Raw genomic sequence first — 21,740 nt, forward strand, 5'->3', positions numbered from 1 at the left:
TTTTATTAATTTTAACTGAATTGTGTATAAATCGTGTATGAAAAAATTGTTGTGATCTTTCTAAAAAGAGCTAGCGCGCCCCCAACTACTACCAACCTGTTCAAGATGGCAGCGCCCATGATCGCATTAAATAATCTCTTGGCTTCAGGCCAATATTCCTCAATTCTAAGCGTTATTAAAGGTTTTCGAAATGGAGTTGTGTAAGTAAATACTATGTTTTACATTTAACTATGCAATTTTTGATTTTTTTTTAAATTAAATGCCTCAAAATTGCAATCATTTTAACTAGGCCTATCAGGACGAGTTAGCAGACGGGGCAGAATAGCAACAAACTAGGCTATTTATGCTTCTGCTGGTGTAGGTCTAGACGCTAGTCTGCCTTTGCCTATAGCTAGGAATATTCTCGTATAAGTAGGCCATGATTCCCTATCGATGTAGAGTAGAATTAGTTACGAAACTAGATATTAGGCTTGTAAGGAAGGCCTAGAGTCTAGGCTAGACAATTAATGCCTGTTAATTGTTATTTTATTATGATATGAATAATTAATTAATAATAATATATTATTTCAATACGACTGACTACTACTACTACTAAGTTACTGTACTAAAGACTAAGAAGTAACTAAAGTACTGAACTTAGAGAGGATGTTAATACTGATGATGTCTTTATTTTTCAGTTATGGTGCTAAGATCCGATTTCCACATGCCTTGGTTATGACTTTTCTATTCAAGAGAGGCCCGTAAGTATACTATAATAAATTAGAAGATGCAAATATTACACAAAGGTGTATGTATGCGGTATTGATCACTGTTAAATTCTAAATAAAAACCATTAATATAATGCATTAAACCTTTTTTTTACAGACTGCTAGACAAAATAAGAGGAATACTACGAGCGACCTACACCCACTCCAGAAATCTGTCGTATTTTGTTTTTATATACAAAGCGTTAACAAGTTTGTTCCGTCAAATTGAAGAAAAGGAACGGGAAAGTCATTCATTCATAGCGGCATGTATTGGTGGTTATTTGGTGTTTGGTGAAAATAATAATATTAACAGTCAGGTAAGACACTGAAGCTCTGTCTACACTATCAAACTTTATGCGACAAAAAAATGTGATGTGCCCATATATGGACATGATGATGTCATATCACTACCATTATTTGAGCACATCACACTTTTTTGTCATTTGGATGTGCTTACTTACTCCTCCATTTCCTCGACACAGTTTTGGTGTCCAGGCGACGACCTATGACACATCAATGCATAGGTCATTGTGAATCAAGACCTTCCTAAAGCTTTGTCTACACTATCAAACTAGTTCGACAAAAAAAGTGTGATGTGCCCAAATATAGTGGTGATATGCTCAAATATGGTAGTGATATGATATCATCATGTCCATATATGGGCACATCACATTTTTCTGTCATGTATAGTTTGACAGAGCTTAAGATTCTAACAATCTTTTAAAATGCAATATATATGGATATTTATTAATAATTTCATAAATTCTTTTTCAGATAAATATGTACCTGTTGTCAAGGATTATCTTTGGACTTTGTCGATTATTGGTAAAGAAGAAAGTGGTGAACCCACCCCGTCGTGACCCCTTCCCCATGTTTGCTATGTTGGTGTGGGGTATTGTGTTATGGCTGTTTGAGTATCACCAGGAAGTCTTACAACCATCTCTACAGAATTCAATGACATACCTGTACCATGATTCTAACACCTGGCATAATATATGGGACTTTATCATTTACAACAAACCCTCTAAATAAATAACCTTTATACTGGAAGGTAAATAATCTGGAGGCTCAGGCTGGATAAAGTTGTTAAACTGTCACAGTAGAATCCCCACTGTGGGGACTCCTTTGGGCCCCAACAGTGTCCTCTTAATTGGGATTGATCATAGTCATAAAATATATATATTATATTGCATCTTGTTCCTTTCAAGCAAAAGTGTCCCCTTAATAGGGAGTGTCTCCAAGGAAATGTTCTACTGTATTACCAGTTGGAGATTATAAAATGTAATTTTCGGACCAGTTGATAATAATACATTGGTAATAAAATAGATCATTTAGATATATATTTAATACTGTAAATTAGCATATTTTTAATAATTTTGTATGCGCTGGTATTGGTTCAATGTATTTATGTAGGTTGATAGTCAACACAATTTGTATTTTGATGTAAAAATATTCTTAATGATTAAATCTGTCTTGTCAATCTGATTACAATTAGTTATGTCAGTTCTTGCTAAAGCTCTGTCTACACTATCAAACTAGTTTGACAAAAAAGGTGTGATGTGCCCAAATAAGGTAGTGATATGACGTCATCATGTCTGTATATGGGCACATCACATTTTTTTGACACATAAAGTTTGAAAGTGTAGACAGATCTTTGCAAATGCATTTTTCATGTCGCATTTTATGCACACAGTGAATTACAGCAGAGTGCAACTCCTAACCCAACATACAAAACACTAATTTTGACATCCTGGCGAGTATAAACTCCGGAGTTTTGCTAGGAATGCAGTAAAGTACGTACTTGACACCTCTAAATATCACCACTAAAGAACTAGAATTAAAATCCTTTTGGTCAACTTTATTTTGAATGTTTATCTTTGCTTTCAATTGTATGCATGCAATTATGAGACAAAGAAAAGCTTATTTCAAAAAAATATAATAGTGTAATACAGTATACACAACCTTGAATACTAGTTGTATGTGTTTTAACAAATTTAGTAGTAATTAACTATTATGATTTTACACAATTAGTTTTAACAATTAGTGATAATACCTCCAACCAATTTCCTCAATATCTTTTAATATAATTTTGCTACATTGAAGTTCTTTCTACTCTTGAATAGGGTTTGATTTCAGTCCTGGCAGGAATGTTCCTCTACCCTTTTATACCTGCCAACTATGCCTGAAAGTTAGCAGGTGTACCCTTTCAAATAATGGTATGTTCCTTTGGAGTATACATCCCATTCAATGAGGGAAAGTATCCAGAGTACAGACAGGTTTTGAACTCTGGCCTCATCACACCTCTTGCTCTATCATGACTAGTAGTTTACAGTTTGAATATAGTGTGTATGTATGTATTACTCTTGCACTTGCTTAATGTATTTTAGTATTGCATGCACTCCTATCTATTCATGCATAGTTGTGTTGAACCACTCGACCAAAAACACCTTGCTATTTATAATATATAAAACATTTCATACTCTTCTTATTCTAGCACTATTTAAACTGAAACAAAATTGAATAAAAGTTATAAATTTCAAGCTAGGCATCTGTTACCCTTGCAATTTCAACAGAACGCACAACTCAATCAGGTGCTGCATATGTCACTACCAATTAGCAACAGTGATTTGACTGTTAAACTCAATTTCAAATAAAAGTGACATTTTGCAAGAGTTAACAGCAGCCTAGTTTGAACTCGTTAATTCAGTTTTTTTGATATACATAATTAGCCCTTTCACATTTTAAACAATTTAACCCAAAATCAACCTAAACAAAAATAAATTATGAATATGCTAAAACAAATTGCGCTTTAAAAATATTGTCAACATCTTATGCCCCTAAAACCCATTTGTCCTTAACCAAAGGCGACCGATTTTAAGAGCGGTTACAGTTGACTGTATAATATGCTAAAATTGGATGGCGTAAACCACAATTTGTTTACTAATTCTTCCTCATGTAAACAAACGTTAAATGCAAAAATATATTCTAATTAAACAGGTTTCACCAATTATATCATACAAACATAAATTGATGAAATACATTATGAAATAATATTTTTATAATAAATAACATTTTTACTACTAAATATTGTATAACTATTACTCTAAACAATTATAGATATTGCCTTTAGGAATAATGTTTACAAAAAAAGAAATAGGACTAAATAATGACGATCTAAACATCTATTAACAAAGAAATTAATTCAGAAAATATTTTAATAACCCAAACATCTTGTATTGAACTGATGAACAGTTTTGTACAGTAAATGAAAGCACTCAGAAACTGAGTGAAAACTTGGCAAAATATATATATATATATATTCACTTGCACTGATGAAGGGCTAGTGTTGCCCGAAAGCTCTGCTAACTTTTCTGGCTGTTTACTTTATCGTTTTGATTTAGCTTTTCGCTTTTTTTATTTGTATCTCCATTGAGATCCAGCCACTGATACCCACAGCATTGTCATTTTTTTCAGTAATTTGCCTTTGGATTTGTATATATATTCAGAGATAGAGGGCTCACTGCTTGATATTTCAGCCCATGTTAAAAGAATACAGATAGTTCTTTTCCTATTTGTAAAGTTATCAATGAACCGATTTTCTTTAAATAAGTATATACCTATTCACACCGAAATATTCAGGATAACTTGAAAATTGTACATGTTAACAAACAAACAAAGCAAGTACTATACTTGGCAAACAAATCATTAATACTGTACCGTATTAAAGTGAGATGTAATATTGATAAAATGAAATTTTATGGTGTTAATTTGTATACAATGCACTAAATAGTAAATTCTTTTCAGTCTGAGAAAAGTACATAAAACAAAACCCAAATTAAAATAATTATAATATACTGTAATTGTAAAAATGTGTATGATGTACCACATTATTTTTATTATACATTTTTATACAAAAGAGGTAATAGAACTTTGTTTTATCAGAGTTTTTACAAGCACCCTTGTATTAATTTTGCACCCAGTTATAAAATAAAAATTGAAGTAACACTGGGGGATGGGCATATGGAGTAGCCATGGGAAGCGACCATAGGGAGTGACCCTGAGAAGTGGTCATAGGTATTTGCCTTGAGAAGTGGGAATAGGTATTTTCCCTGGGAAGTGACCATAGGGAGTAGCCCTGGGAAGTGACTGTAGGTATTTGCCCTGGGAAGTGACTATAGGGAGTAGCCCTGTGGAGTGACCATAGGGAGTATCCCTGGGAAGTGACCATAGGGAGTAGCCCTGGGAAGTGACCGTAGGAAGTAGCCCTGTGGAGTGACCGTAGGGAATAGCCCTGGGAAGTGACCATAGGGAGTAGTCCTGGGAAGTGACCATAGGGAGTATCCCTGAGAAGTGACTGTAGGAAGTAGCCCTGGGTAGTCACCGTAGAAAGTAGCCCTGGGTAGTCACCGTAGGGAGTAGCCCTGGGAGAGCAGATAAGACTACATGCATACAAAGGTATACAAATGTTTGAGTACAATTTTTGGATATGACAAACGTTTAACACTCCAATTGTCCAAAATGATACATTTACTTATACTAAGTAAAATTATTTTCACATTAAGTAGTACGCAGTAAATTCTACATATTTTTTATAAATTCCTTTGAATGAAATACTTAAAAGAATACAAGATCAATGTAAATAAATTTAAGGAAATATATATAATTTTTAAGTATTACTACATATTTCTTTTTGTCCGTTAAACTAACATATCAAATCTTATTAAACATTCCATTAAAAGTAGGAGAAATTTGAATATACTTACAACAGGAAGACACTCGTTTTAAAGTTTGTGAACTTGCAATTTCTAGTACAAAATCTTAAATATAGTATATAATAAAAGTAAGGCAATGCAAGTAACAACTGTTAACATGGTGGCTAGGATTACTATACTGTAGTAACCCTAGATGGTGCATACTAAAATAGTGTGTTTGTGTCAAGCTTACCATACTTAAGCATAAAGCTTAATGCAAACACATGAACATTGCTTAAGTATGTGCCAATCTGTGTGTGTGTGTTTCCTTTTTAAACGTGTTTTCTTGAGATACATGGTTCTGTACACTTTTGAACAATCTTTAAACGTTCTTCTGTCATTGGCCTTCATTATTAGTGCCCTCGTAGAAAGTTGGCTAAAATAAAAAAACACAAATTATTATTAATTACTCTATACCTACACAGGAGCATTCTATGACATCATAAACTGAAGAAAGCATGGACAAACATTGATGATGTCATGATGATGACATCATAAACTGAAAAAAGCATGGACAAACATTGTTAATGATGTCATGATGACATCATAAACTGAAGACAGCATGTGCAAACATTGATGATGGCAGGTAACCAACATGGATACTGTAAGTACAAAGATGTAATGAGAAATATAGAGGGTGGATGTCAAAAAATAAAACACTACTCTCTCAGGTATCCACTGTATCCATTCATCATCTCTCTATTTTGGAATATCATATTAAAATTAGGCTTGGTGGAAGGCCTTAAAGTATGGTAGATTTAGGATAGAAGAGAACTTTTTAAGGTGAGGTCCCCACCCAACAGCCCCGCCCATCACAATGTTATCCTTGTAAAGTATACCTGTTGAATTTCTGTTGAATTTTCCTGTTCATCTTCCATGTCATCATCGTCATCTTCGGATGAGTCGTGATCAAGAATAGGCTCACTTGCTGCTTTGCTACCTAAAAACATTAGAGAGAATGTCACTGCATGTTGAGAGAACAGTTTTACAATAGCCCACCCATCCATCATTTCTATGGGCTAGTGAAAAGTTACCTCCTGTTCTAACCACCTACCTCATTTAGATCTGATTTGCAATTTGTTAATGTTAGGTCAGGCTCATAACAACTATGAGCCCTTTCGGACGTAATAATTTACACATGTAATGGTCGCGTGTGGTGTAAATTTTGAGATACACCAGCTGTTTCAAAAACCCAACTCATGAGGTGGATTTTTCAATTACTCCTTAAACCACAAGCTGATTAACCACAAGATAAGGAGCAATTTGTCCTTACTAGTATAAAAAGATGCATAAAATATGACTGATGGGTAAATTTTTTCAGTTTACATGTGTAATTTTTTTGTAGTCCGAACAGTTCATCTGGTTAGTCGCAAGAGTAATTTAGGTTACACATGTAATTGAGTTTAAAGGGGGGTTCCGGGTTTAAAATGAATAGTAAAAAATGTAAAATATATTTGTTTGTCTCTTGAACGGTAAAAGTTTCAATTTATATAAGCGCCCAGTGAAGCAGAACGAAGGCTGTGAAATGAGGCCAGATTACAAGTGCAGCTACGGCGATATGACACTGTGTTACAGAATAGGAAATTCGTGAAATGGTCAATCTTCCGACGACTCGTTATCATTAACCATATCAATTACTTTTGTAAAATTATACTTATCTGATGTAATTTTAGTCGGTCTTCCCATTTATGAATTCAATTTTCTATGAAAATTTATCAAAACAGTGAAAACTTAGATATGTTTGCACTTTACGTTTGCCGATTTTCGCACTGACTTAGGGAAAGCCTTCAAAATCAATGAAGCGTAACGTATACATTCCTGCTGAGCGAGGGGAGCGAGACGATGATACACGTGCTCTCTCTGCCCATGCTTGGCATCGTCACGTGATAAACAGATACAGTATACAATACCAAACTGGTCGGGTCGAGTATACCCCGTTTATAATCACAACATAAACGATGTACAGTATTTGATTGAAGGTCGACTCGACCTACCGGAATGGTATAGATAACATAGCTCGAATGAGAGAGTTGGAATATTTGTAAACATAAGTATTGCTAATTTTAACAAGTGTAGCCTATAGTAAAAGGCCTGGTAGTATCAATTCGCATAGGGTCTACTACACTAGCTAGCTCAATTTTTAACTGGGCCGGATCGGCCAGGTCTCCTTCCTACTACCTACCTGGTCTACTTGCTTGATGCAGTATCTTATTTTTTGGAGAGTAAACTAGGCCTATTTTAGGCCTACTTAGACGATCGGGACACCATACGTGCGGACGGCGATCGGACCTTGTTTTGCCTTAATATTTACAGCCGATTTTGTAGAACGTTTTAGGTTTAGATTGTTTAGGAGTTTGGTTGATAGGATGGGTTTGGATCCACTGAGTTTTGTTATTTATGGGCCAATCGTTTAGTAGTAGGCTAGCTAGGCCCATGATGGGCCCCAATGTTTTAAAACGTAGGGTAGCCATCGTGGCATGGAATCCCTAGTCAGAATGGCTCTCACCCATGACAAAAAATGATTTAGGCTAGGCCTAGCCTAGTACTTGAAGCCGATATACGATCTGAACTATTCGAGGTATAAAAATAGTATAACTGTATATAATCTATATATAATCTGTACCATGGAGTAATCTGTACTAAATTTTGTATTTCATTAAATCAAATTACACAAACCAGTAGTGGTGTTAGTAGTCTATGAGTGCTAGCTTACCTGTATAAACCGACAATAGCCCGTGCTCTCCAGAGGGAGGGCTTAGATACGAAAGTGAAAAGTTCTTAGAACACCCCTGTATTATAATGGACCAGTCCGCAACCACGCCCTCATGTGGGAACGTACCAACGTACCACCGTCATCATTTTCCGCGTACTTGACTGCGGGGACGGCGGGAGGGAGTTTATACAGGTAAGCTAGCACTCATAGACTACTAACACCACTACTGGTTTGTGTAGTCTATATCGTGCCTAGCTTACCTGTATAAACCGACAATAGCCAGATTAGCACCGGACTAGAACTAGTCGGCGGTGGGAGTAAGTTAACAAAGAGCAGAGCAAGTGAAGTGTACATACCTATAGCCTAGGCTTTAGCACTGCTGCTGCTACTGGCGCCATGGTTGCAGAAATGTCCCTTAAATAATGCGCAGTAAACGTAGACTGTGTCCGCCACCATGCCGCTGTCATAATGTCTGATACAGAAACACCAGCGTACAACGCCCAGGATGTAGCAACACCCCGCACCTCATGCATATGTGCCGGCGGCGAAGTGCTGGACGACTCATAAGCGGCCCGAATCGCTGCCACGACCCAGTTAGCAATCGTGGATTTTGCGGCCGGCCGATACGGGGGCACCGATGTGACGAAAAAGTGAGATATACCCTCTCGCAACGTCTCTGTACGGTGGATGTAGAATTTGAGTGCTCTTACCGGGCACCAGAATTTGTCCTCTACTACCCCCGAGAATGCGGACATTGATGGAACGAACACAGCCGGCGGCGAAAAATTTAACGTCTGGGACTTGGCCAGAAAGTCCTTCCTGAATATTAACCGGACTCCGCCCCGCTCAAATCGTATATGGCCTGGCTCTAGCGTGAGCGCATGCAGCTCGCCTCGGCGTTTACATGAGGACAACGCCACCAGAAACGCTGTCTTAAGCGACAGATTGTATAACGAAGCCTTGCTCATTGGCTCGAACGGCGGACGCGTGAGTGCGGATAGAACGACGTTAACGTCCCAACGTGGGACTAAGACCTTAGACGGAGGTCGCTCTCTGAACATACCGCGTAACAAATGCGTGATTACTGCGGAAGTCGAAACCGTCGAGCCATCCTTAAATGGCGGAGTAATGGCCGCAATCGCGGACCGGTAGCCTGACACCGTGCGTACTTGTAAGCCTGATTCGTACAGGTAGTGCAAAAAGGCGCAGATCTGACCCAAGGATATCGCCTTAGGGTCTACGTTTTCTTGTCTGCACCAGCGAAAGAAGTGTCGTAGACGGCTGTTGTAGACGGTGAGAGTCGACTGTCTTCTAGATTTGGCCGCCAGGGCGGCTGGGCCGTCCGGAATGCCCGAGTTTCTGAGCTGATCCCTGACAATGGCCAAACAGTCAGGTTCAGGGATTGTAGGTTGATCGTCGAGAACCTCGCACGATTTTGCGTCAGTAGATCCGCGCGGACCGGAAGACGCAGCGGGTGATCGTAAAGAAGACTGGCCAGAAGCGGATACCACGCTTGACGAGGCCAGAACGGTGCGATCAACAGAACTCGGCATCGGAAGCGCTGAATGTGAGTCAGAACTATTGGTATGATCGATATTGGCGGGAACGCGTATGCCCATAAACCGTCCCACGACATGGACAGGGCATCCACCGCCCACGCACGTGCATCCCGGTATCGACTGCAGAACGTCGGGAGCTGCGTGTTCTCTGACGTCGCAAACAGATCTATGTGCGGCCGCCCGAAGTGGTCGAATATTTGGTTGGCTATGCTCGGCAACAGACGCCATTCGGTCGGGCGTAAGGCGAGTCGGGACAGCGTGTCCGCGACTACATTCTGGCTGCCCGGAATATGCGATGCAGTCAGCGTTATGCTGTGCGCGATGCACCAGTGTATGAGCGTCCATGTGTGATAGCAGAGAGTCGGAGACTTCGTGCCTCCTTGTCGGTTGATGTACGCGACCACGGTTGTGTTGTCCGAGCAGACATGGACGTGTGAATTTGTTATGTTTGGAAGTAGCGCTTTCAACGTTCGGTCTACTGCCCAAAGTTCTAATAGATTGATGTGGGCTAACGCCTCCTCGGCATTCCAAACGCCGGAGACGTGACTGTGGTTGGAGCAACCGCCCCAACCCGCTTCGGACGCGTCCGTTTCTATTCGGATGTCCGGAATCGATCTCTGAATTGATTTGCCCACTAACAATCGGTCGTCCGTTAGCCACCATTGGAAGTGCGTTATAATGAACGCCGACATCGGGACCACTTTGTCTAGCGAGTCTGAACCTGGCCGGTAGAAGGCTAACAGATGAAGTTGCAGCGGCCGCATCCGTAGCCGACAAAACGGAACTAGATCTACAAAGCTGGCTAGGAAACCTAGCGTTCTCAGCCAGTCGTATGCTGTCGGAGCGGAAGCAGTAATCAGGCCTTGTATAGCAGCAAGGGCTTTGATTACCCGTTTCTGTGAGGGGCACACTCTGCCCGACACGAGATCTATCTGCGCTCCGAGATAAATGGGATGTTGAGTCGGCACCAGGCACGACTTCTCCCGGTTCACTAAGAACCCCACACGTTCCGTTACGAGAAGGACGAAATTGAGACTGCTCACCAGCCGGTCCTTGGACTGAGCCACGATTAACCAGTCGTCTAGATACATGAATATGCGAATGCCGTGCTTGTGAAAGAACGCACCGAGCGCTCGGACGATGCGTGTGAACACGCGCGGAGCCGTTGATAGGCCGAACGGCATCACGACGAACTGGTAGAGACAATTGTTGATTCGAAACCGTAACCAACGCTGGTCTTCTTTTGCGATTGGTACGTGAAAATACGCATCTTTTAAATCTATCGATGCGGCCCAGTCTCCTCGTCTTAGCCCTAACAGGATCGATGAGACTGTCTCCATCCGAAACCTGCGGGGCCGAATAAATCGTTTGTTCAGACGTTTTAGATTTAGAATTGGTCGCCAGTCTCCCGAGGACTTTTCGGTTAAGAATACGGTTGATTCGTGGCCCGAGCCCGCATGATGTTCTTCGACCCTTACTACGGCTCCTTTTTGGAGCAACGCGGCAATCCCGTCCATAAGCGCTCGTTGCTTTATTGGATCTTTGGGGATTGTGGTCGGACGAGGACCTCCACACACTGGAGGGCTCGTAAATTCTATGCGGTAGCCGTAGCTTAGTGTGGAGAGAATCCAGCTGTCTACCATCAGCTTCTCCCACTCTCGGACGAACCGTAGGAGGCGACCTCCCACTGGTCCGGCCCCCGACGGCACGGACCTCGCCTGCACGTCACCGGTACCTGCGGTCACCACGACGCGAACCGCGGTCCCGACGTGCTCCCCTACCCGGCCTACCGCCACGCGCGGGGCGGGAATTACGGGGACGCGACGGCCCAGGAGTCTGCCCAACCTCAGACTGATTATGGACCGACGGCGGCGGATGTGAGATAGCGTGCGATGGCACCACCGGCAGTGGGGCTGGAGGCTTTGGACGCGAGTGCGAACGACTCGCTTGGCGTTTCGGGAAACGCGATCTCGTCTCGCGACGTGCCTCTCGCTCGCGAGCCCACTTGTCTTCCTTCTCGGCGAAATTCCCGAAGAAGAGATCCACAGCACCGAACGACTCGCTAGTTGTGAAGCGGCGGTAGTGCGCGGGCGCGATGTCCGTGGCCTGGAGGCAATTGACTCTCCGCGCGGCGGCTGAGGTCAATGCAATCGTCGCCTGTTGGTCCGCGACCAGGCCCGTAATCTGTTGAAGCAAGCAGATCACGTCCGCGTCAAGGTGCCGTGGATGGTCCGGATCCGCGAGGAACGACAGAAGGTAACCCGACATCGAGACTGTTCTTAATGTCTCGCGTGCGCCACGGTCGACCGCGATTAGCGCCTCCTCTGTCTTTGCGGCCGAAGGAGACAGAAATCTGCCGTTGGCGTCGAGACCTTGATCCTCGCGCGCACGTTCTTTCGCTGCATCCGGGATCGGTGGTGCCGATACGTAGCGTAGAAATTGGTCCTGCGGAAGCGGGAAGGCTGCTGCGAGGTCTTGCGGTGCAGCCCTACGGGTCTTAGGCTCCTTCGCTATAGCCTCTACCCTAGCGACAAGTTCGGGATCCAGCGGCGCAACTGGACAAGTCGCGACCCGCTTCAATGGAGCACGCACTCCAAAGGTAGAGTATCTCTTCGAAGCCGGCGCGGGCGTCGGAGCGTCATAAGCGAACTCTACACCAATGTACGAAAGTACAGCAGGAACCACACGATTTACTAGAGCCTGCAGTCCGTCTCCGCCCTGTGCAGCCTCGGAGCGGTCTTCACTAGGCAGTGAAGTCATGGTCATGTCACTGTCGTACCCACCGGCATCCGGCGATGGGTCCGTCCTTTCTCGACCTTGAAAGTACTGCGGAGGCAGTACTGGCACAGGGGGATAATTAAGCGAGGATGCCGAGGGCACAGCCTCCCTCGGTAGAGCTCGCACCGCTGCTGCGATTGCCTCCAGTACGGCCGGGGACAAACCTTCGTCCTGCGTACTACTCTGCGGTGGAGGCGCAGCGGCCGTTGCAGGCGCGTCCGGCAAAACTTCCGGCGCTTCGGTCTCTTCTACTAGCGGGGCCGGGGGCTCCACCTGAACCTCCGCGGGTGCGGGGTCTACCACCCGCGCACGCCCCGACGGACGAGGCAACGTCCGAAACCGCGAAGCCGTCCAATGAACACAAATGTCGCACGGCGACTCCTGACTGCAGGTGCGGCAGTGAATGCACAGCAAGTGGCGGTCCCACTTGACCATCGCACGCTGGCCCCTGCATTGCAAACACTCAGACTTAGGCATATCGGCGGACACAGCACGCAACCTAGCAAGATAAGGAACAATACAACCTTTGTTGTTGTCTCACGCAACAGTGCGTCCACGCCTCAGGTGAGGCAGGTGACAATGCAAATTCCTTTCCTTTGTGTTTGGTAGCGTGGCCGTTGAGCGGCCTAAAATCCAATAAAACTGGTATTTCCTTCTTTCAATCTTTCTTATTTCTCCCGAAATAAGGAAGACCCCGATTTGAAACGGATCCAAAACAAAAAACGATCTACAGTAGCAAACTATCCAAAGCTGTACTGCAACCGGCGTTCCTATAAGGCGTTCTAAGTAAGTAGGCTAGTATAGCATGTACAATGTACAACAAGGCTAACACTTAGCGTATCCTTTTCTCACACGTCGTAACGTTCTCACGTTACGAAAGAAAATGATGACGGTGGTACGTTGGTACGTTCCCACATGAGGGCGTGGTTGCGGACTGGTCCATTATAATACAGGGGTGTTCTAAGAACTTTTCACTTTCGTATCTAAGCCCTCCCTCTGGAGAGCACGGGCTATTGTCGGTTTATACAGGTAAGCTAGGCACGATATAGACAAATATATGCTACTACTGTTATTATTACACTTTAGGCCTAGCTTAGAAAATCTACAAAAAATGTATTTCACAATGATCGGGTGGTCGTGGTTTGACAGGGGAGAGAGATGTAAATTAGTTGCCAAACACAACGTACATGACGTCGCGAGTTTGGAATCCACTGATGACGTGATTTTGTGAATATCTCATGAATATTAATGAGCTTCCCTAAGCTGCTGAAAAACAGACTTTCCATGAATTTACCCTAAAATGTATATGAAATTTAATTTTTTAATTTCTCGTTATTACTTCTTCATTCTGACATGTCTATATTGTTATAATATTTTTTATTTAATAAATAAACGATATTTAAAAGCAATTTTAAACCCAGAATCCCCCTTTAAGTCTGAACACAGCCTATAGCTGAGTAGCCCAGTCGTAACCAACATAAATCAAGGAATAAATCAAGGGATGCCAAATAAAGCCAAAGTAAATTGTTATGCTCAGTAAAGTTAAATAGGTCAAAGGTTAAACTAAAGTAACATACCAGCTGGAGGATTAACAGCATCCATTTGTGAGGCCTTCCCTGTTGATAGTTGATCATAGCATGTGTCGCATACACGCAGGGGTCGAGATGATTGAGTCGGCAACAAAAACTTTTTAGTAGAGCATGTACCACAAACTACACGTCCACATTTCCTACAATGATGCTGCAATACAAGACAGAAAGTTGTAATTATAAAGCTCTGTCTACATTATCAAACTAGTTTGACAAAAAAAGTATGATGTGCCTAAATATGGCACTGATATTGCCAAATATGGTAGTGATATGACATAATCATGTCCATATATGGGCACATCACATTTTTTGTCCCATAAAGTTTGATAGTGTAGACAAGGTTTTAGGGAGATCACATTGCTGATCAAAAACTAATCTCACACAGCCTTATATTCTGCTAAGTTAAAGATGTATTGCAATGCAGCTGTATATGGAATTTTTAGCAAACCTACACATTTCAAAACATGCTACTAAACTGAGTATACTAACACATGAGCTGTTTAGCTATTTCCAGTGCTGAATAGGCAAATATGTAATATCCAATACAAGTATAGATAAGGTTAAGTTAATTTGCCACAATAGATATTTAACACTCTGTCTACACTATCAAACGTGACAAAAAAATGTGATGTGCCTATATATTGACATGATGATGTCATATCACTACCATATTTGGGAATATCACTACCACATTTGGGTACATCACATAAAGTTTGATAGTGTAGACAGAGCTTAACAGCATTTAGGCGATGATATACTCACTCTTCGATTCAGTGTTGTAAACTTTGTCTTATCACAGTTCATACACGACGAAGCATCTTGATCAGGAACCCAAACAGGACATAAATCTGTAGCTGGCTTCTTCCCACCTTAAACAATAAATTAGTAATGCTAGACTAGTAACATAATCTTGTAAGGCAGACATAAACACCTGTGTTTACATGTGTAATCATAGCTGATTGGCTAAGCATGCATTGTTTAAACCATGTATACTAAATGTACACATTCCTATATTTTGAGTCATGGTTTTAGATCTTATAACACAGATATATATTTAGGTTTAAGTTAGGTAATAGTTATAATTATATTACAAGTATTACAAGATCATCATCAACTTTCTTCTTATAGTGAGCTGGTTAGATGCTCTTAAGCTCTACACTATCAAACTTTATGTGACAAAAAAATGTGATGTGCCCATTATATCGACAAGATGTCATATCACTACCATATTTGGGCATATCACTACCACATTTAGGCACATCACGCTTTTTGTCAAACTAGTTTGATAGTGTAGACAAAGCTTTAAAATAGGTTGCATTGGGTGGAACAAACTATGCTGACTGACCCCCACCAACCTACTATATCAATCAACTTACTTTTAACTATAAGATCTGAAATACATTTATTGATGTGTGCCATCCATTCAGATTTTTCTGTGGCTGTTGCAGCGTACACTGAGAATGATTTATTAGTACTAATAATCTGCCAGCCGTTCCTCTGATCTGTAAACAAATATAAACAATCATCCATCTTTCATTTTCTATTTGTTACAAATTAATTTGATTGGTGTTTTACTGGCTTTCAGCACTTATGTAATAATATGCATTTGGACAATTGCTTTTAAAGCTGTTAGTGTTAACACAAATAACAAAATACTGTACATCTAATTTTTATTGTGACCCTAAAGCTCTGTCTACACTATCAAACTAGTTTGACAAAAAAAGTGTGATATGCCCAAATTATGGTAGTGATATGACATCATCTTGTTCATATACAGTATATGCACATCACATTTTTTTGTCACATAAAGTTTGATAGTGTAGACAAGGCTTTAATGTTCACAATCTTACAAACTAAATTGTCTTCCTTAGTGCATATTACAGAATACGCGATTGTCAATTTATGGATGTAACTAAATAAAAGTTTTGATTACATAGTGGTCGAGGCATATTTTTAATAGGTTCTTTTTAATTATATAGTGTACATTTCCCCGTAATTAATAAACTCTACTATTATGTACTTACTTCCCTCATCTTCAATAGATTTTAGTCGCACATCTTCCAGCGGTAAAATATGTTGTTTGTTATACTGCAAAACATAATAAACAATTAGGCTGTGACATATTTATAAATACTAAGGCTGGTATTCATGAAAGGGGACTAACTTTAGTCCTGGACTATCTCTGGATTTAGTCCTGGACTATTTTGAAATGGTATTCATGAAAGGGGACTATCTTTAGTCCTGGACTAAACCTGGACTAAACCTGGACTAAAACCGGCAAAAGATAGTCCACCCAAGGGGTAGGTTTAAGAAAGTTAGTCCTGGACTATCTCAAGAATAGCTCGAAAAAAATGGCGGCCTAAGGTAAGGTAGGTTACAAGTGTGACAACTTTAAAACCATATTTAAGAAACAAAATATTATTAATCATTTTTATTTGTATCAAATTAGTAAATATAACGTATATTTAATATAATAAAGTACTTTAGAAAGTAAAAAAATTATATTTAGTAAGTTAATTTAGTGTGTTTAATCTAGTGTTGTGAATCGGCCGAGAGTGCGAAGCTACTACAATTATTACACAAGGCGTACCAGCTTACCTTTTAGGCGGGACTGGTCTCTTGCCCCCTGGTAGCCGAGATGTAGTGTTATACACGGAAGAGTACAGTGGAGAACAGTCCACTCCGGTGTGTGGCTGCTGGTAGTGATAAACACACAGGCCAGCCTAGGAGGACTAAACGTACTTTAATTCCGTTGCTGTGTATGTGTGTGGCTACCCGGTGAGCAATCCCACAGTACTAGCTAGGCTAGTAGGGTTGAGCTTGACCCCTTGTGGCTCGTACCTCGTAATAGTAGCAATGAGGCTTAAACTATATATATACATAGGCCTATAACCTATTCAATCACAGTGAATACCTGTTGTTCCACCAATATTACCGTAGAACTGGCTTATATACCGCTCAGTCTAGGCCGGGAAGCTTACACAGGAGACCCTGCTGGCTATAGGCTAGTGTATATCTAACACCAGGGAACGTGCGTATGGCTGATAGTGATACAGCATAGGCCTAGGCCTAGTCACGATTTACGTCCGTTCCGTCCAATGTCATGCGTTCAAAGAGGCCGCTACGGCACCGGTCAGTAACGCACGTGACCTCGGGTCACACCTTGGGTCGACCCATTATTATATAAGGGAGTTTTCACTACACTAGGCCCAAAAGCTAGGCCCACAGTTTCAATTCTGACAGCGCTTGCCTAGGGCGATATTGCCTAGCAACCACCCTATACTGCTAGTGTTAAAATGATTTGTTGTTCATTAAGCGCACATTTAACTTTTTTTAAAGATGTAAATCACTTTATATATCTTAATTTGTAATATATTTTACATTGTTATAATTTTTGTTAAAAATGATGATAGATGGATATAGCCTAGCTAGCTATTAACTAGGCCGCAGTCTAGTATTTAGTAAGCCTAGCTAGCTAGTACCTAGTAGTAGCCTAGGCCTACTACTAATTAACTAGGCCTCTCTAGATTTTTATCATAATTATTCGAGTACAAAAATGAAGTGGAGTATTGTGACAAATTATCTAGGCTTGTAAGCCTACAGTCTTTATTGGCCAGGGCTAGCGATTGTCTATCGTCTACCGCTATTATCTGTACTGTCTTTCAGTTGTAAAGCTGTTTGGATGTAATTGAACATTATTTAAATTTTTTTTTTTTAGATACAATTGCTAACAAACCTGGATGGAGCACAATAATCATGCAGAGAGAAACAGGACTATCAAACAATTGTATACGTTTTAGCAAGTTGTACTTGTGTAGTAATAAATGAAAATAAGAAAATCCATATAAAAACCACATATGAAACTTTTTAAATTACTCTATTGTTTTATTCAAAAACAGTAAATAAATAAATTCAAATACCATATTATTACCAGATCACAGCATTCTGTCCAACTTTTATTTAGATAAATAATTCCTGACTGAAATATATATTATATACAATTGTCATCAAAATAAATAGTTTTGTTACTTAAAGATGGTCATCATGTGACTTGTCTTGAATTATTTATGTCCAATTCTCAATTCTGCAGTTTATACCTTTGCAACCACAGCTCCAACAATGAAAATAGTAGTATAGTCCTAATAACAGTATTTAATTTAATCAGTCTTTAAACAATGTTGATGCCTTGCTGACTTGAAAATCTGTGTAGATAAAAAAAAGGTAATTTACAATAAATATTGTGTTATCTCATTTTAAATCTTATGGAACACAGATCTTCAATTAAATAATGCATATGTTATTGTTATGCCTACTACCAGGAGAGACTACCCTGGTCAGTAGCTAGTAGAAGGCAGGCTATTGCTCTACTCTCTAGTCTAGTAGTAGGAACTAGATGGACAAGGTTGCAGCTAGCTAGGTTAGGCCTAGTTTTTTTTAATTTAATCATATAATATTATTATGAATCAACCTACTGTAACAGATCAATTAATAACAAATGATGCATCCATTTTTTTAAACAAAATATAAAAAAATACTACTACTAGGCCCAGTACTAGCCCTTTGGATAGTAGCACTACTACTAGTAGTAGCAGTAGTAGAAGGAGTCTGCCTATAATCCTCCTATATATAATATAGGTCTAGTAGTTAGCTAGGGCCTAGGCTAGTCTAGATCTAAAGAAAAGAGTAGACAGTAGTTACTACTGGAACTAGCCTAGGTAATAGGCCATATTTTTAGTGAAATTAGTGTTGGCCTAGGACTATAGGTAGAATAGTGGGTAGGAATACTAGGCCTAGATAGTAGTTGCGCCTAGGCTAGTCTAGGTAGGGAGAGGTAGGCTAGGCCAACAATGTCAAGGTAGGCCTACTACTACTAGGCTAGCTAGCTAGGCATATGCTAGGCCTGAAGTTCGCCTTAAAATTCAATTTCAAATAAAATTACACAAGAGTCTTCTTTAAATATTCAAGACTTACTTTGTTTTCCAATAATTTCATTTATGCTTCTGGTTTAATGGCAAAATTGGTTGTTTTATGTTACTATTTATTCATCAGGCATCTGTCACACGTGTACACGTACTGTGTGTGCAGAACCTATAATCTGACCTCTAGTTGAACTTGTGCAGGGTAAATTATACCCTGGACGCGTAGTACGCGAATGCAATGCTAGCGTGTTTAGAACAAGTTTAGAAGGAAACATCATGGACCACCTAGCTGCTGTAATTTTCCATGGCTTAATCCAGGACTAGTTAGTCCAGGTTTCATGAATACGATATCAAGGATAGTCCAGGATTATCCTTAGTCCTGGACTAGATAGTCCAGGACTAAGGATAGTCCAGGACTAAAGATAGTCCCCTTTCATGAATACCAGCCTAAATGTTTTAATTGCTGTTATTGAATAATGCTTATGTGTATACGAAAGAAGAGAGGGGGGGGGAGGTGCAGCGGAGAAGGTGCGGGTTTGACATGTCACCTTCCTAATCTAGACTGACTTAATATAAAGATGAACTACAAGATAGGTAGGAAAACAAAGAGTTGTTTATCACTCCTTGTTTAGTCTGGTGAGGTAGTTGTTGCTATTAATAGAACCTCTGGATACAAGCCTGATTATAAAACTAAAATCAAGCAACATGCTTTTTCTACTCACTTTTTTCTTATTTATTACAATATTTCCGTAAACTAGAATATCATGAAAGAGAAAAAATTGCCTTGCTTTCGCTCGCTTTCTACACATCTTTGTTAGGACGCCCTCACCAACTAGCACTCTGCCAGGAACGGCCAATGTCTACAAAAAATGAATCAAATATTAGCTGGATAGACAGACTATATTGCATTTGATTGAATATTGATGATATAGAATGAGTAGTGACTATTTCTATTATCTATTTTTTTAATAATTTTAATGTAAAGCTCTGTCTACACTATCAAACTTTATGTGACAAAAAAATGTGATGTGCCCATATATGGACATGATGTAATACCACTACCATATTTGGGTATATCGCTACCATATTTGGGTACATCACACTAGTTTGATAGTGTAGACAGAGCTTAACATTCTGCACATTCAAGACAAGCTTGGAATGTGCTTGTAAATTAAACTTGGATGTTTCTAATTTCCTATCATGAAGGTCAGAAGAATTATAGAAATTTATATTTATATTTTTTTATGTAAAAATATTAAAACCTAAGTTTAGTCAGGATACTGATAAGCATTTTAAATTTGCATACTTAAATATAATTTTTAGGTCATGATATAAAATATTTTATTAGAAACTACCACTTTATGATGCAGGAATATGCCAAAAATGTATTTCAATGCTTTTCTTTAATTTAAATTAAAGAAAAGCATTGAAATACATTTTTGGCATATTCCTGCATCATAAAGTGGTAGTTTCTAATAAAATATTTTATATCATGACCTAAAAATTATATTTAAGTATGCAAATTTAAAATGCTTATCAGTATCCTGACTAAACTTAGGTTTTAATATTTTTACATAAAAAAATATAAATATAAATTTCTATAATTCTTTAATTAATGTGCAGCGCATTGAGAGCTTGCTTATATGCGCTATATTAGAATGAACTATTAGTATTATTATTGTATGATACATTTATGTTTACTGTTTGCGTAACCCATGGTGAGAAACTTATATTATACTCATATTTTTTTCCTAAATACATAAATTATAAAGATATAATTTTATATTAAATAGACTAGAATAGAGTACTAAAACTACACAGTCTATGCTAAATGTATACTTAGCATAGCTACCATACTTACTTGTTTTGAGCCACCAAAGCATTGGTCTACATGTGTTATTCGACGTTGATTGGCTTCACTATTTACTATACAACAATGAAAAATAAAAATTATATAATTATTTTAATTTATTTTTACTGTAATTTATTATTTTATAATATCATTTTTGTTTAAAATTTATTTAAAATGATTGTTTTAATGCAGAATAAATGAAACTTGGCCTTGTTGGAATAAAATCTAGGTTAGTGCTTAATATCAATTGATATATTTTGCACAGGCATATAATAATAGGTCCCCTAGAATGCTAAGCCTTGTCTACGGGTAACCAACCCATCATAAACAGAGAAACTGTTGTGGGGCACAAACCAGCAATAGACCGTGAGAACTGTGTGTTTGTGGTAACAACTGTCGATCCAGCCTAAAGTTTACTACACAAATAAAAAGGTTACCTTCTTAGCTATCGCACCCAAGTATAAATAAATTAACACATGCTAACAATACATACATAAGACACGGTTGTTAACTATTGCCTTAATTTGGTTTCAATTATTAAACCCAGGAAGTCCAGAAAACTTCCTAAACTTACCCAGTCGGTCCACCATTTTGGAAAGTAATTATGCAGTCACGTGATTGAACTGATGTTTTTCTCTCAGTTTTCCATCCAACGTAAAGCAAATTCCTACTCTCAATATAGTTAATAAAATAGCACTTTCACAACTTCATTACACTCATATTTTAAAGCAAACTACTGTTTTATTATTCGTCTTTCTAAAGCTATCTTGTACAAAAATTGAAGGGTGTGATTAAAAAGGGAAGTTGCGGAAATTAGGGCAGAAGTAAAATCA

General features: G+C 39.4%; 2 protein-coding genes across 2 annotated transcripts; one reads left to right on the forward strand and one right to left on the reverse strand.

Moving 5' to 3' along the window:
• The first annotated feature begins 94 nt into the window (after positions 1-94).
• LOC144847509 (peroxisomal membrane protein 4-like) lies at positions 95-2,231 on the forward strand. The gene is made up of 4 exons (XM_078703910.1): positions 95-200; positions 678-740; positions 865-1,063; positions 1,521-2,231. Exons 1-4 carry the CDS (start codon positions 106-108, stop codon positions 1,776-1,778), a joined length of 615 nt encoding a protein of 204 aa, XP_078560036.1. The 5' UTR covers positions 95-105; the 3' UTR covers positions 1,779-2,231.
• Positions 2,232-2,583: 352 nt separating this feature from the next.
• Positions 2,584-21,724, reverse strand: LOC144847507 (pleckstrin homology domain-containing family F member 2-like). The gene is made up of 9 exons (XM_078703907.1): positions 21,482-21,724; positions 20,917-20,981; positions 19,778-19,915; positions 16,161-16,224; positions 15,513-15,638; positions 14,899-15,005; positions 14,125-14,287; positions 6,337-6,437; positions 2,584-5,873 (listed from the first exon to the last, which is right to left on the reverse strand). Exons 1-9 carry the CDS (start codon positions 21,495-21,497, stop codon positions 5,835-5,837), a joined length of 819 nt encoding a protein of 272 aa, XP_078560033.1. The 5' UTR covers positions 21,498-21,724; the 3' UTR covers positions 2,584-5,834.
• Positions 21,725-21,740: the final 16 nt, after the last annotated feature.

The sequence above is a fragment of the Antedon bifida genome, chromosome 7 (genome assembly GCF_963402885.1).
Source record: "Antedon bifida chromosome 7, ecAntBifi1.1, whole genome shotgun sequence".
In the NCBI taxonomy this organism is placed as follows: domain Eukaryota; kingdom Metazoa; phylum Echinodermata; class Crinoidea; order Comatulida; family Antedonidae; genus Antedon; species Antedon bifida.